At 40.2% G+C, this 16,227-nt stretch overlaps 1 protein-coding gene across 1 annotated transcript in view; it reads right to left on the bottom strand.

The window, feature by feature from the left end:
• Nucleotides 1–15,791, bottom strand: part of LOC5567591 (katanin p60 ATPase-containing subunit A1) — a 90,654-nt gene extending 74,863 nt beyond the window's left edge. The window contains 1 exon segment of the mRNA XM_021851915.1: nucleotides 15,420–15,791. Coding sequence (XP_021707607.1) covers nucleotides 15,420–15,502 — 83 coding nt within the window. The 5' untranslated portion in view covers nucleotides 15,503–15,791.
• Nucleotides 15,792–16,227: the final 436 nt, after the last annotated feature.

Genomic DNA, 16,227 nt, shown 5'->3' with positions numbered 1-16,227 from the left:
ATAACTTTAAATTATTTCAAATTGATTGCTTGTTACTGAGAAAGGCAAATTCAGATTTTTGGAGACGATTTTCCTGAGGGCCGCTAGTCATACCGGAGATATGTTATCCCTAAAAACTAAAAGGGATGAATCCAAATGTCGTATTATTATTTGAAGCAACCTACAGTTTAGTGGCTTCAAGTTAGACTGGAAATAAAAAATATACGTTTCAAATCCAGTGAGTTCTATGCACATTTCTCTTCCATCATAAAGCTCGAAAAACAGCTCTCTTTGAGACACCTCAACACATTTGGTTTGGTTTTACAAATATTTGAATTAGGAATATGTGTCAAACTTACTTTTCAAGAATATGATAAGCCAATGGTTAAAACCATTCAAGAATATTGAATTTATTATGCTTGATTGTATACCGACATGTTTTCAAAGTTTGTACGGATAATTTGCGGACACCCTGTAAGGCACCTGTACTTGTTTTAAAAATATAAAATAAACACTTTAATCAAGAATGCAGACATAATCAAAACTATAAAAATACATATAAAACTTGTTCCATTTGCATTTTTAAATTGAGTTTCAAATAAATATACAAAAACTGATTACGGTTACGGTACTTAGTTATGAAAGATTTTCCACCTATCGAAGGAACGCGATAATGGTGGATTTGCTGTATACTATCACCACTAAACATGCATAATGAATGAAGTCATATCGGCTTCAGTAGGACGAAGGCATGTGCAGCAAACAGTCAACTTATGGATCTATTGACCCGTAGGAACTGGACATGTTTGTAGTATTGATTGCATACTTGTGTATATCGTTCTCCTAGAAAATCGATGTACATAGCTACGCACTCAAAAGCAAGATGAGGCGATAGTGCAATCTGTCAATATTTATCATCAATTATCATTTTTGTATAGTTCATAAAATTCTTATTACCTCAAAACAATAAATCTTTCTAAAAGGTTACAAAATAGGTTGGGTTTACAATTTTCACCACTTTACAAAAACTATTAGAATAACAAATAATTATTTATTTATTTTTTAATTTCTTTATTACAGTTAACTCTTTCTTACTCGATGTTCTGTATCTCGATATTTCCCCTCGATGGAATGCGCAGTCCCTTCAATCTAGCATACTTTGATCCCTCTGTTCACTGAAAACAGCTTTGTAGTGAAAATCACTACATAAAGGGTTGGAATGGATCATTAAAATAACCAAAACGGCCACTATGGAAAGCATAGATAGCACCACCGTAGCCTTGTGTGTTTGACAGAACAGCAATGCTGCCACAATAGGCCTTTTCATGTGATTGTTTACATCGGTTTACATCGGTGGAGGACCGGTGCATACACGAAGCTGTCATTTTCATAGAAGAACTGTCAAAGAGCTTCCCGATCAGCTGTTTTGGAACGTCATGTGAATAAGCCTATGTTAAATCCCATTTATAGTGGCGCCTTTGTTTTGAAGCGGTGAGCACTGACAAAAACTACCTTCAATGATCCATTAACAGACTCGCACCAACGTTTTTCAACCGAAGTGATATCATGATTAACATAACAAGATCTATTGTAGTTTTTACCATTATGACAGAATTTAGTCAAGGTTGTTGTCTACACTAACGAATAAACTTATGTGTAGTCAAATATACGAGACAAACTTATTATTTTGACTGTGTTGAAATGACTGCTACGTGGTTATTTGAAAATCTTGATTTAATTATTAAAACAACATATTTTTTTTCATTTTATTAACTTAAGATGATAAAACATTACACGAACATAAACGTATCGTTAAATAAATGCATATTCTACTATATGTTGCCAGCTAATGCATTAATGTATTGGGAATTGTTTTACGTTTTCCGAATATAGGTATATTGGAGAAGAACTTTGTCAGGTCAGTAAAGCTGGTAGTAATAAAAAATCAACTTAACTGTTAACTTATCACCGAAATAATAGATCTCCATTGGAGCAGGATATAATGGGTTATGAAAGGAAACAATCGTTCAACTTCACGCGATTCATTCCCAGTTGGATCTGAAGACGAAAGAGCATCAAACAAATGAGTAAAACAAGCAGCTTCTGTAAATAACTGACTTACCATGAATGATTTTCTAAGCTTCCGATTAGTGCTTATTATTGCATGTCAACTTTAGAAATACAAAAAATAGAAAGATAAGATGGTGGATAGTAAACAAACACGATTGGAAAAAATGTACTGCGGAGTTAGTAAATTATACATTCTAAATGTTGTAGAAATGACAACCCATTTTTAAACACAATAATTTTCTCTTATTTTTACAACAAAGATGGTAGATTAAACCAAAAAATGTCAAAACATATGTGAGCTTTTTTAAAACATTGTATTCTTAAATTTACCATGCATGGATGACCATGTACATTCTTAAAGTAATGCAATGTCAATCAATTTAACTGATTTTTTAGTTATTTCGCCCATATTTGCTCATTGTAAATTTTACTATTATGATGTCGTTCGAATGACGATACCATTCATTTCAGTGTTAGACGATACCTCTCTAACTCGAAGTTCCCTAACTCGATGCGATCTGGTTCAGTTTCCTATGCAAGTTTACCTCTCTAACTCGATATTTCCATGAAAATTTTCAAATATTCTCCAAATATGTTAATAAATTTAATAAATTTGATAATTATGATTATAGTGATAGTAAAATGAAGTTTGACAAGTCATTTCCGGGTGATAAAAAATTGAATTTTTGAAGACTATGCAAATAGTGTCAATTTGCTAAATGTTCTAAAAATTTACTATTTTTCACATTTAATTTACTATTTTGAATATACTTTGTCGAAATAATGAAAATTTCAAAAATTGGAAAATTTGTGTTCTGTATCTCGATACGTCCCCAACTCGATGGTCCCTTCAATATCGAGTTAGGGAGAGATGACTGTAGTATCATTCAGCTCACTTCAAAAAAGGGCAAAGATTGGAGTGCGCCAATTACCGAGGAATAACGCTTCTCAATTCGGCGTACAAAATAATGTCACTTATTCTGTTCAACAGATTGAGCCCGCTTGAAGAGTCCTTCGTCGGCAAATACCAAGCTGGTTTTCGTGAGGGCCGATCGACGTCGAACCAGATGTTTACCTGGTGAATGATCCTCGATAAATTCCGGGAACATAACTTGCAGACTTATCATCTGTTCATTGATTTCAAGGCGGCGTACGATTCAGTTAAAAGAAACGAGCTGTGGAAAGTAATGATGGAACATGGTTTTCCAACGAAGCTGATTAGACTGATTCGTGCAACGTTGGAAGGATCAAAATCAAGTATACGAATTGCGGATGAGATTTCAACATCCTTCGTTCGAGACTGCGGCGTCGCATGAATCACGAGTTATACCAAGTCTATAATGAAATGGATATTGTTAAGCGTATAAAACACGGCAGGCTGCAGTGGGCTGGGTATGTAGCTCGCATGTCGGAGGAACGTCAAGCTAAACTAGTATTCAGCAGAGAACCAGGGAGAGGCCGTCGCCTCCGTGAAAGCCGCGCACCAGATGGCTTTTTGCAGTTGAGGAGAATTTAAGGTCGCTTAACGTTTAGGGCGATTGGAAGCGATTGGCCCAGGACCGGGTCCAATAGAGAAGGCTTCTTCATTCAGCGTAGATTCAACGCAATAGCAAGGAATTGTTGCCCATGAAGTATCAAGTAAGTATTAGTATCATTGCAAACATTACATTAGTTTCTTATATCTAGGTGTTCTGTGTTATTAGACAACACTATCATCCTAATTTGGTAAAACAAATTGAAGATTTTATCAACATTTTGTTAACAACATATTACATTTCATTTGCCATAGCAGTTCAGATTTTTTACAGGTGAGTTGATTTCACCTGCTTATAGGAGAAAAAAACACGTTTTCAATTTACTTAACCTTAGCTAACCTAAATATAAAACGCATTAATCGTGGCAATAAAAGATTGTATTGTTTTTGGCCTGAAATTATTAATTATTTTATTTGACATTTGTTCCAATGTTTCAACATTAGATATTCTATTTAACCCATTGGTACTATGTCAGGGAGGAAGCTTCAGAATCATTTTCAAAATTTTATTTTGAATTCTCTGCAGAGCTTTCGTCCTGGTATTACAACAGCTAGTCCATATTGGTACAGCATACAACATGGCTGGCCTGAAAATTTGTTCGAATATCAAAAGTTTGTTTTTAAGACAAAGTTTTTATTTTCCAATAATAAGGGGATAGAGACATTTTACACATTTCTTACATTTGGCTTGAATGCCCTCAATGTGATTTTTGAAAGTTAAATTCTTATCTAGCATGAGCCCTAGATACTTAACTTTATCTGACCAATTTATTGGAACCCCTCTCATCGTGACAACATGTCTACTTGAAGGTTTCAAATAAAGAGCTTTTGGTTTATGTGGGAATATTATTAGTTGAGTTTTGGAAGCATTAGGAGAAATCTTCCATTTTTGCAAGTATGAAGAAAAAATATCCAAACTTTTTTGCAATCTACTACAGATGACACGCAGACTTCGTCCTTTGGCGAAGAGGCCTGTGTCATCCGCAAACAAAGATTTTTGACATCCCTGAGGTAACTCAGGTAAGTCAGATGTGAAAATATTGTATAATATTGGTCCCAAAATGCTGCCTTGAGGAACACCAGCTCTTACAGGAAGTTCCATTCTTCCACGCGCATGCCTTTCCTTACGCCTGATACATAGGCAGTCTGCTAACCACAAACCTCTCTGCCATGCCTTTCCTCCAATCCATACACTTCCGCATGAACTGGCGTAGATGCAGTCGGACTCCACGGTCTACAGTGGGCCAGTATAAGTGCAACATCATTTCCTCCCCCTTCCCCACATTGGGCATTCTGACGTGGCAGGCGCCATTGTTGCCTAAAAATAAAAGATCCCCAGCACTTTTACACTGAGGGTGTCTGTTAGTCCCAACCGGTCATCTGATTGGTTCCTTGTGTAAGTGCAGCTGATCAGGCAATACTGGAGTAGCATCAACAAGCGACCAATCAAGCTCCTCTAGCTCAAGCTCAAGAACATTATTAGTTGAGTTTTGTAAGCATTAGGATAAATCTTCCAGTCTTGCAAGTATAAAGAAAACATACTCAAACTTTTTTGCAATCAACTTCAGATGACACGCAGGCTTCGTCCTTTGGCGGAGAGGCCTGTGTCATCCGCAAACAAAGTGTCATCGAAACCCCTCGGTGTCGATAGCACCTCATCAACAGCTACCTTGCGGAAGACTGTCGCGGTGACAGCGGTTGACAGATCGAACCGATACAATGAACTGTCAGGTTAATGACAAGGCAAAATTACAATATAGCGTGTGCACCAGTAACATATAATACTCAGATTAATTGTCTTGAAATTCTTATAAATTATATTACTATGAATTTATCTCTCAAGTGAATTAAGAACTACATAACGTAAAATAGCCTAATAGTACGGAGAGGACAGTCGATCATAAGTACGTTTGATTGATAGCAGGTCTCTTGATAAAACCTTAATCAGCAGGCTAGGTCCGACGAAGCCGAGGAAAAAAAAAGACTAAATGCACTAACAAATTTTAAATTCGTTTACCGGGAACAACTGAAGGAACCGTTTGACCAGGCGGCGAAAAGCCTCAAAGCGTCATCAGTTAAGTCGGCAACTTCGCGTAAATCTTCAAGAGTCCAACTCGAACTGCAGCTGCGCAAACTCGATGCTGAACGGACCTTGCTGGAAGATAAACGCAAATTGATCGAGCAACAGTACAGTGTCCTGCAAGAGCTTGCAGAACTTGAAGATCGCGTTGAGGATGTGGAAGATGGTGACCAAGTAGACGGGGATTCCAAAGTAGAGGGTTGGCTGCGCGACGGACTCAACTCGGACTACGAGGCTGAGAGTACTGACTCAAGCGAAGAGTACCCAGGTACTGAAGATTCGGATGACGAAGACGTCGGTAATTCATCAGAGGATGACATTCAAGAAGATCCACGTAGCAACGCATCGCACTTCAACCCGAAAGGACGCTCCACGCCAAGGATTGACCAAACGAAATCGCAGAGGAGAAATGTTACGCACAGCAACCAGTTAGCCTGTAGCCTGACTCGTAACCAACTAGCAGCTCGTCAAGTCGTGGCGAAAGATCTGCCCACATTCACCGGCAATGCGGAAGAGTGGCCGATTTTCTTTTCCACCTTTGAAAGCACGACACGAATGTGTGGATACACTAATGATGAAAATATGATTCGATTGAGGAATTGCTTGCGTGGAGAAGCGTACGCCGCGGTGAAGAGCTTTCTGCTTCACCCGTCAACGGTAGACAGAGCAATAGGTGCTCTCAAGCTGAGATTCGGTCAACCACGGTTTGTCATTCATTCGCTTAAGGAAAAGATACTCGCCATGCCACCGCTAAGACCCGATTCAATCAACAAAATGATCGACTTTGCGCTGGCAGTACAGAATCTTGAAGCTACAATTGATGCGTGTGGACAAAAGGAGCTTATGCGAGATGCGTCGTTGCTAGGCGACTTGGTTGGAAAGCTTCCGGCCTCGGCGAAGTTGGAATGGGCAAGACATACCCGATGCTTGCGAAAGGTCAACCTGTCGGCCTTCAGCAAGTGGATTTACGATATGGCAGAAGATGCTTGTTTGGTTGCTGAACCACGCAAAAATCAAGAATCACCCCAGAGTCATGAGCCACGTAAAAAGTCCAAGGCGTTTCTGAACACCCACACCGATCAGCCGAACTACAGGAAAGAGGAACGGCACGCAGCTGGTAGCAACAGTGCTTCTAAACCGACGGGTGCATATAAGAAAACACAATCTCGGCCATGTATTGTCTGCAAAGGAGGTTGCGCTTCTCTTGCAAAGTGCGGAAGGTTTTTGGATCTCTCTTATGACGGAAGGTGGGCAACGATTCGCGAAGCAAGAGTCTGTCGGAAGTGTCTGACGCAACACAAAGGAGGATGCGAATCAAAGCAGTGTGGTGTGAACGGATGTGGCTATAAACATCATCCCTTGCTGCACAAGGAGTTGAATGTAGAATCATCAGCGATTGAGAGGCCACAGCATGAAGAGCAGTCGTGTAACACTCATCAGTCTGGCTCAAGTTCGATCCTTTTCCGTTATATTCCAGTCGTGGTGTACGGATGCGGAATTGTAGTTCACTGCTACGCCTTTCTAGATGACGGATCGTCGAAAACGCTTATGGACGAAGAGCTTGCAAAAGAATTGAACCTATCTGGAGAACGTCATCCACTGTGCCTCAAATGGACTGGCGGCTTGCATCGAACGGAAGACGGTTCGCGTAGCGTACAAATAGAAATCTCCGGTATAAAGGGAAAGCGGTACCATTTCGAGGATATCCGAACTGTTTCAGAACTTCAGTTGCCGTGCCAAACGCTCGACGTGCAACAACTACAATCTGAATACCCCTACCTAAGAGGAGTTCCTGTACAATCGTATCGAGAGGTACGGCCGCGACTTCTCATCGGAATCCAGCACGCTGTTGCTACGCTGGTGAGGAAGAGTCGTGAAGGAAAACCGGGTCAACCGATCGCCATTAAAACCAACCTTGGATGGACAATCTACGGCGGGGCACCTGCTAATCAATCTATGAACATGGTGCACTATACGAACCACGTTTCCTTCTGCGACCATGAGATTGAAAACACGAATGCGAACATGGATCGAGCAATGAAGGAGTATTTCTCCCTCGAAAGTCTTGGCATCATGTCACCGGCTAAACATGTACGTTCCCAAGAAGATGAACGCGCTATGAGTCTGTTACATAAGCTCACCCATTTCAACGGAGAAAGATATGAAACCGGTTTGCTATGGAGAAAAGACAACGAGCAATTACCAAACAACAAAGCTATGGCGTTGAAACGTTTCAATCATCTTGAACGCCGCATGGAAAAGGATCCCGAGCTAGCGCGAGTAGTGAAAGAGAAGCTGGCAGATTACGTTTCAAAGAACTACGTCCGTAAGCTAACCAGCGAAGAGCTTGCAGAGATCCACGAACGCGCTTGGTATTTGCCCACTTTTCCGGTTATCAATCCAAATAAACCGGGAAAGATAAGAATTGTCTGGGATGCCGCAGCTACAACGAATGGAGTATCATTAAACTCTGCGCTTCTAGCCGGGCCAGATCTATTGGAGCCGCTGATACACGTTCTCTACAGATTTCGACAATACCGTTTCGCGATATGTGGTGATATATGCGAAATGTTTCACCAGGTCGTAATACGCAACGAAGATCAACATAGTCAACGATTTTTCCTGAGAGACGACGAAGGACAAAAGGAGCCCAGCACTTACGTAATGCAGGTGATGACGTTTGGTGCGTCCTGCTCCCCGGCAACTGCTCAGTTCGTAAAGAACATGAACGCAGATCGTTTCAGCAACACCCATCCATCTGCAGCAAGGGCAATCGTGCGGTGTACATACGTCGATGACATGCTGAGCAGCGCCGAAACAGAGCAGGAAGCGATAGAGCTTGCAAAATCTGTATGGTTTATTCACAATGAAGGTGGCTTCGAAATCCGTAATTGGATGTCCAACTCGTCGACAGTTCTCGCAGCCATTCGCGGAAACTCAAATGTTGAAAAAAGCCTCGACTTAACGTCTACCCTTGCTACCGAAAAGGTCCTCGGTATGTGGTGGTGCACGAAGGCTGACTGCTTCACCTACAAGATCAATTGGGACAGACTTGGCGAAGACCTGTTGGCAGGCAAGCGCTGCCCCACAAAGCGAGAAATTTTGCGTACCATGATGACCATATACGATCCGTTAGGTTTGATATCTCACTATCTGATGTACCTGAAGGTACTACTACAGGAAATTTGGCGAACAGGTGTAGGCTGGGACGAAAAGGTGACTCAGGAAAGTTATAACAAATGGCAGACATGGCTGAAGCTTCTTCCGGAAATCGAGCTTTTGCAAATTCCACGTTGCTATCGGCTGCAGACATCAACTGATAAGTATACGGAGATTCAACTGCATACCTTCGTTGACGCCAGTGAAAATGGTATGGCAGCTGTAGTGTACCTCCGATTTGCGGAAGCAGGAACCGTTGAATGCTCGTTGGTTACAGCGAAAACACGAGTAGCTCCGCTCAAATACCTTACCATCCCGAGACTGGAGCTTCAAGCAGCGCTCATCGGCGCTAGGCTGGCGCACTCCGTCATCCAGGCACTAGACATTACAGTCGCCCGATGCGTCTTCTGGTCTGACTCTAGAAACGCCCTGTCGTGGATACGCGCAGATCACCGTAGATACAGTCAATTTGTTGCCGCTAGGGTCAGTGAAATCTTGGATCTGACAAATGCTGCTGACTGGAAATGGGTTCCAACGAAATGGAATGTGGCTGATGAAGGCACCAAATGGCAGCGACGCCCCTCATTTACAAGTGAGAGCTGTTGGTATAAAGGCCCTGAATTCCTGTTACATCCAGAAAATGAGTGGCCGGCTACACCTGTAAAATTCGAGGAATCCTGTGAAGAGTTACGAGCCAACATCCATGTGCACTACGAAGCAACGAAGCTAGAGTTTCCAGTAGACAAATTCAGTGAATGGAAAAGATTGCTTCATACAACCGCCTACATGTTGCGATTCACCAGAAACGCTCGGCCGAAAAAGTTTTCCCGAATTGGCGGCTGCATCACAAGCGAAGAAATTCGCGACGCTGAAGTCTTCCATTTCCGTACCGCACAAGCCAATAAATTCTCAGAAGAGCTGTCAATCATGCGCCGGGAAGAGAGCAAAGCAGTAATCCCAAAACGAAGTCCGCTGTTCAAACTAAGCCCTTTCATTGATGAACAGGGCGTGCTGCGTATGAGAGGCCGAACCGCAGCTTGCCCATACCTTTTACCAGACGCCATTAATCCCATAATTCTTCCTCGTGAGCATCCGGTAACGCATCTCATTGTTCGAAGCTATCATGTCAAGTTTCATCACCAGAACCATGAAGCGGTCATAAACGAGGTTCGGCAGAAATTCTGCATCAGTCGGCTACGTCGGGTGTACGCTAAAGTCAGACTCGACTGTCAACGTTGTAAGCTGAGAGATACTCGACCCCGCCCTCCGGCAATGGCAGATCTACCACCTTGCAGGCTTACCGCGTTTATCCGCCCGTTCACTCACACTGGGGTGGACTATTTTGGCCCGATGGAAGTATGCATAGGGAGAAGGGTTGAGAAGAGGTGGGGGGTTCTTCTAACATGTCTTTCAATACGCGCTGTCCATATTGAATTAGCTAGCTCATTAACCACTAACTCGTGCATAAATGGCGTTACGAAACTTTATCGCTCGGCGAGGAACTCCAGCTGTATTCTACAGCGACAGGGGTACAAATTTTATTGGCTCTGAACGTGAGTTGAAGCAGACGTTGAAGACTGTAGACCAAAACAGAATGGCACAGGAGTTCGTAAGCTCCAATACATCATGGAGTTTCAATCCGCCAGCTGCTCCCCATATGGGGGGAAGTTGGGAACGACTGGTGCAGTCCGTTAAGCGGACTTTGTCGGAGCTCAAACCATGTCCGCGGCCAAACGACGAGGAATTAAGGAACGCTTTGATTGAGGTCGAAGGTATTTTGAACGCACGGCCACTCACACACGTGCCTATCGAAGATGAAGCAGCCCCGGCGCTCACTCCGAATCACTGGCTATTGGGAAGCTCCGATGGGTTGAAACCGTGGTCTCTACTGGACAATGACTCGATTGCGTTAAGACGAGGCTGGCATCAATCTCAAGTACTCGCAAACCACTTCTGGGAAAGATGGCTTCGAGAGTATCTACCGGAGATAACTAGACGCAGTAAATGGTATCAGAAGGTCCCACCGATACAGGAGGGTGAAATTGTGCTGATCGCAGATCCGAATCTCCCAAGGAATTGCTGGCCAAAGGGTCGTGTCATAGGTACGGTCAACCGGGACGGACAGGTACGTAAGGTGACGATCCAGACTATGAGAGGAATTTACGAGAGGCCAGCTGTGAACGTTGCGGTACTTGACGTCAAGGGCCCAGAAGAGTTGGCAAACTCAGAGGCGGAGTCTGCAAACTGGGGGGGAGTGTCATCGAAACCCCTCGGTGTCGATAGCACCTCATCAACAGCTACCTTGCGGAAGACTGTCGCGGTGACAGCGGTTGACAGATCGAACCGATACAATGAACTGTCAGGTTAATGACAAGGCAAAATTACAATATAGCGTGTGCACCAGTAACATATAATACTCAGATTAATTGTCTTGAAATTCTTATAAATTATATTACTATGAATTTATCTCTCAAGTGAATTAAGAACTACATAACGTAAAATAGCCTAATAGTACGGAGAGGACAGTCGATCATAAGTACGTTTGATTGATAGCAGGTCTCTTGATAAAACCTTAATCAGCAGGCTAGGTCCGACGAAGCCGAGGAAAAAAAAAGACTAAATGCACTAACACAAAGATTTTTGACATTCCTGAGGTAATTCAGATATTGTATAATATTGGCCCCAAAATAATGCCTTGAGGAACACCAGGTCGTACAGGAAGTCTTTCAGACTTAGAGTTCTGATAAGGGTTCATGCACAAATTACGTCACGCTCCGAGGGGGGAGGGGGTCAAGCCAAGCGTGACAAGCCTAACAAAAATTTCGGAGGACTCATACAAAAAACGTGACAACGGGGGGGGGGGAGGGGGTCAAAAAAGTTGAAATTTAGCGTGACATAATTTGTGTACCATCCCTAATTAACCTGAAGTTTTACGATTTGACAGATAACTTTGGATTATTCTATCAATGAATGTTGTAAAATTAAAGTATTTTAATTTTACAATCAAGCCTTCATGCCAAGCACTGTCGAATGCTTTTTCTATATCTAGAAGAGCACGACCAGTAGAATAGCCTTCAATTTTTTGGAAGAAATCAAATTTGTTACATGTAAAAGTTGATGAGTGGTCGAATGTCCATGTCGGAATCCGAACTGTTTATTAGCAAAAATTGAATTTTCGTTGATATGGTCTATAATTCTGTTCAAAATACCTTTTCAAAAAGTTTACTGGTGGAAAAAAGCAAGCTGATTGAGCGATAGTTAGAACCTTCTGCAGGATTTTTGTCCGGTTTTAAAATTGGTACAATCTTGAATTTTTTCCATTTGTCAGGAAAATATGCAAACTGGAATCATTTGTTAAATATATCGACCAAGAATGATGAGCTACTCTCTGGAAGTTTCTTGATGAGGTTGTAAAAAAATACATTCCCACCAGGGGTTTCATATTTTTAATTGTTTTAATAATAGTTCTAACTTCTTCTGAATCAGTCTCCTAGGGCCTTCCTTAGCCGAGTGATTAGAGTCCGCGGCTACAAAGCAAAGCCATGCTGAAGGTGTCTGGGTTCGATTCCCGGTCGGTCCAGGTTTTTTTCGTAATGGAAATTTCTTTGACTTCCCTGGGCATAGAGTATAATCGTACTTGCCACACGATATACGAATGCAAAAATGGCAACATTGGCCAAGGAAGCTCTCAGTCAATAACTGCCCATATTCACATAACAGTCCCATGTTCTATGGGCTTTCATATAAACATGGGACTGATATGCGAATATGGGCAGTATATGACTGGTAAGTCCTAAATTAAAATTGTGCGCGCTTTCAAACTGCATGACAAGTTTTTGGGCTTTTTCGCAATTAGTTAGTAATAATTTGTTTTCCTCTTTCAATACCGGTTTTTCAAAAATTTTAGATAATTTTCAAAAGGGCTTAAAACTAAAGTCTAATTAAAAATTTTAATTTCCATCATTTTTCCATGCGGCCGCATGCGGCCCTTGAAAAGGTTTTGTGCGGCCCGCGAATGGATTTTGAATATTAATGTGGTGCGGCCCGCATGTTATAATTTTTATTCATGCTGATGTTTAATTCTTTACTCTTGCAACTTTGTTCTTGGAAAGTCAGTCATTGAAATCATGTAAAATGTTTCTGCGTTTATCCATCTTCATGGCATTAGGAGTAATATGAAATTGACAATCAAAGGTTCAAAGTTTCTGAAAAACCTGATTCTTTTTAGAATCTTAAAAGGAAGGCTAAGGGCCAGCAAAAAGTTTTCAAATCTTTAAAAATCTCTCTGCTGAACATATTTCAGTTTAAAAAATTGAACCAGGATCTTCGTCTTGCACAGGTGTCCACAGGACGCTGATATTTTTACAAAGTTTTTTTTTTTAATTTTGACTTCAAAAATGTCTCCTATTTCTGTAAAACTTCGATAATTATGTTATTTGAAATATTTGAATATGGATTGCTTTTTGAATGGTTGAGGAGCCCAAATGTACATGTACCATATTGGACAATACATTTTCAACTTTTTCGACCTCCCATACAAAATGGTCAACTTTTGTGGGATTATTAAGCGGTTTCTTCACCATCGCTTAGGCGTTAAGCCTGGTTTAATCGTATGGGTAAACGTGGTTTACGGCTTAAGCGAAGGTGAAGAAATCGGCCCTAAGAGTCCAATATGAATCAAATTTACACAGCATTTCGAACATTACTTAAGTGTCAACACTTTCAAAATATCAAAAATCAGAAATAAAAAGATTAAAAATAATATCATTTGGATTGAAGTGAATTTCGCGAAAAAAAATTCAAACTATTTATCTCAAAATATAAGAGACCTACACAAGCATCTTCAACATAATTGTTAATTTCATTTAAATGTTCAACTTTGCTGAAGATACTATCAATATATTCCAATTTTTTTGGTTTGTGTAAATTTTGATATTTGATGAAAGATTTACCGTTACTGCTTTTAACTCGTAAAAGAAAAAACAAGTTTCAAATATATAAGTTATGTTAAAATTTAATATAAATCGAACCTTAAAAAAAAAGATAAAAACCTCTAAAGTAGACTATTTTGTATTATTAATCGAAAAGTTGAAAATACATTGTCCAATAATGTAAGTGACATGTTGATTGAATTTGAGTAAAGTGTACTAATAAAGCTCTGTTCCTAGCTTTTAAAAAGTATTTGAAGGTGACTTTTTTGGCATGAATTATTTTATATTAGCTACCATAATTTATTAAAAACTTGGCATTGTTTCTCTGTCCTGACCTTATATCTTTGCTTCCAAACCCCTCTGCTTTGATCATAAAGTTCCCAGAAATGTGTTATTCGTGTTCATAGAAATAGTGATTTTTTGCAATCCCATTGAAAGCTCTTAAAATTAATCCTTATGAATCTTGCGGCCCGCGACATATTTTGAAAACGTTAAGATGGCCCGTGTAATCGGTTAGGCTGATGACCACTGCCCTAGAGCGTAAAGTAATTTGTGGACGGCGCCTTATTGGCACATGAATATTATAGGCACATGATTGAAATCTTTCTATATTACATGATATATTGGAAAGTATTCATACTACTAATCATACTAAATGTTCTAACTTAATTGAAATTTATGAAATATTTTGAATACATCATATTTTCATTACTCAATATAACTTATTTATAAAGCATGTAACACTAGCGAATACACTAACACCAACACTACAGTCACATTCGACATTTTGGACAAATTGAAGTTAATACCATAGAGAGTCATCAAATGATAAACACTTGCGATCAACTTACTGAAAACTGTGAGATTGTTCTAGAAAATTCGAAAAAAAATACCACGTTGTTTTGTACAATGGTAATTATAACCGCATAACAGTCACATTGAGATTATAAATGTGCCTCGTAATGTAATAGCAATGAAACTTCTATCAGAATAATTTTCTGACTATTCATCTTGTATGTGATTTGAGTTGTACAAAATATCAGCCACAAATAAGCACTTTTGAGTTTCTGGTAATTTTTAGAAATGTTGGTGTTCTCCCATACTGCCATAAAATGCACACTTGGTATTCCCTTTTACTCAATGCCTACTTTGGTCGAATGTTACAAATATGCAGTTATGGGCAGAACAGGGGGAGTATAAAAAAGTGGCCACGCGGTTTATGGACAATCGCTTGCTGTAATGATGAAATGCAAAACATTGTTTGTTCTTTCTATTCCGTTTGAATAGGAAATGGATTCTAAATTGCCATTCATTTGAGGCACTTTATCAGATCGCATAATCATCAACGACAGTCGCTGACCAGCCTTGATATATAAAAGTATCTAACACGGCTACTTTCTCTTTTAAGTCACGAGTCACTAAAAAGGATAATCACCGACAGGAGGAAACCACCGAGACCTTGACACACTTTTCGTTTTAGATTGAGTGCGTGGGACGGACCGAAATTATGGGGACCGAAAATGACTTTCTTCTACATCAAGCTGTATATGTAATCGATAGGGGATCGACCTTCACATCATTAACATCGTATGGAAAACATATGTGAACTCTGAAGGACTGACACGATATGGACATATGGTTAAAATTGATAGGTTATTGCACTCACCATCGTGTCCTCCGTATGATTGTGGAATCTCCGGTGAAACTACTGAGGATTGACGGCAACGATGGTATTGACGAAAGGAACATTTTGAGATAGAACTTTTTTGGAAATATAGCCTAATTAATTATCAACAATTGATTTAACACGAACAACTATACATTGAATCATACTAAGTTTACATAACTTTAGTTGGGAAAATACATCTTTAAAAATTATCACATGTTGTTGAACGAAAGTCAGAATAGCAATGGAACCACAAAGGAACGGTCGAAGACAGAATTTGTAACAAATGCTCGGTGTATTACGTTCTCATGGCAACTATTTACGGCAGGTCAGCAAGTTACCATAGTAGAGGGAAGCAATTACCGTAGTAGGGCCATTTTCGGATACCTAGCATCAGTGTTGTGAAAAACTCAATTAATCATAACTCACGCTTGAGATTGTTGTGTCAATCACGCAACTCAACAGTCAAAAAATCATAGATGAGTTGGTTCACCTTTTTGACTCATTGTCTCGTATTTCCACAGTTTACTCACACACGGCAATAATTTCTTGCTAGTTTGGTAAAATTATAGTAATCTTTTCTAACGTAAACAACAACATTCGGGTTTCACGACTTTTTAACGGGTTTTGCGACTGAATCATTTTTTTTTTACAGTTTGAGTTGATTGAGTGATTTTGCATCAAAATCTCAAGCGTGAGATTTGCGAAGCAGATTTCTAATGAGTTTGCTCTCACGGGAGAGCGTATTGATTGAGATTTGAGTGTGAGTCTATCAACACTGCCTAACATAGGATTCGTCAGATTGCCT

This window comes from Aedes aegypti, chromosome 3, assembly GCF_002204515.2.
Source record: "Aedes aegypti strain LVP_AGWG chromosome 3, AaegL5.0 Primary Assembly, whole genome shotgun sequence".
In the NCBI taxonomy this organism is placed as follows: domain Eukaryota; kingdom Metazoa; phylum Arthropoda; class Insecta; order Diptera; family Culicidae; genus Aedes; species Aedes aegypti.
Note: the sequence above shows the minus strand (reverse complement) of the source record. Positions and strands in the feature narration are given on the sequence as shown.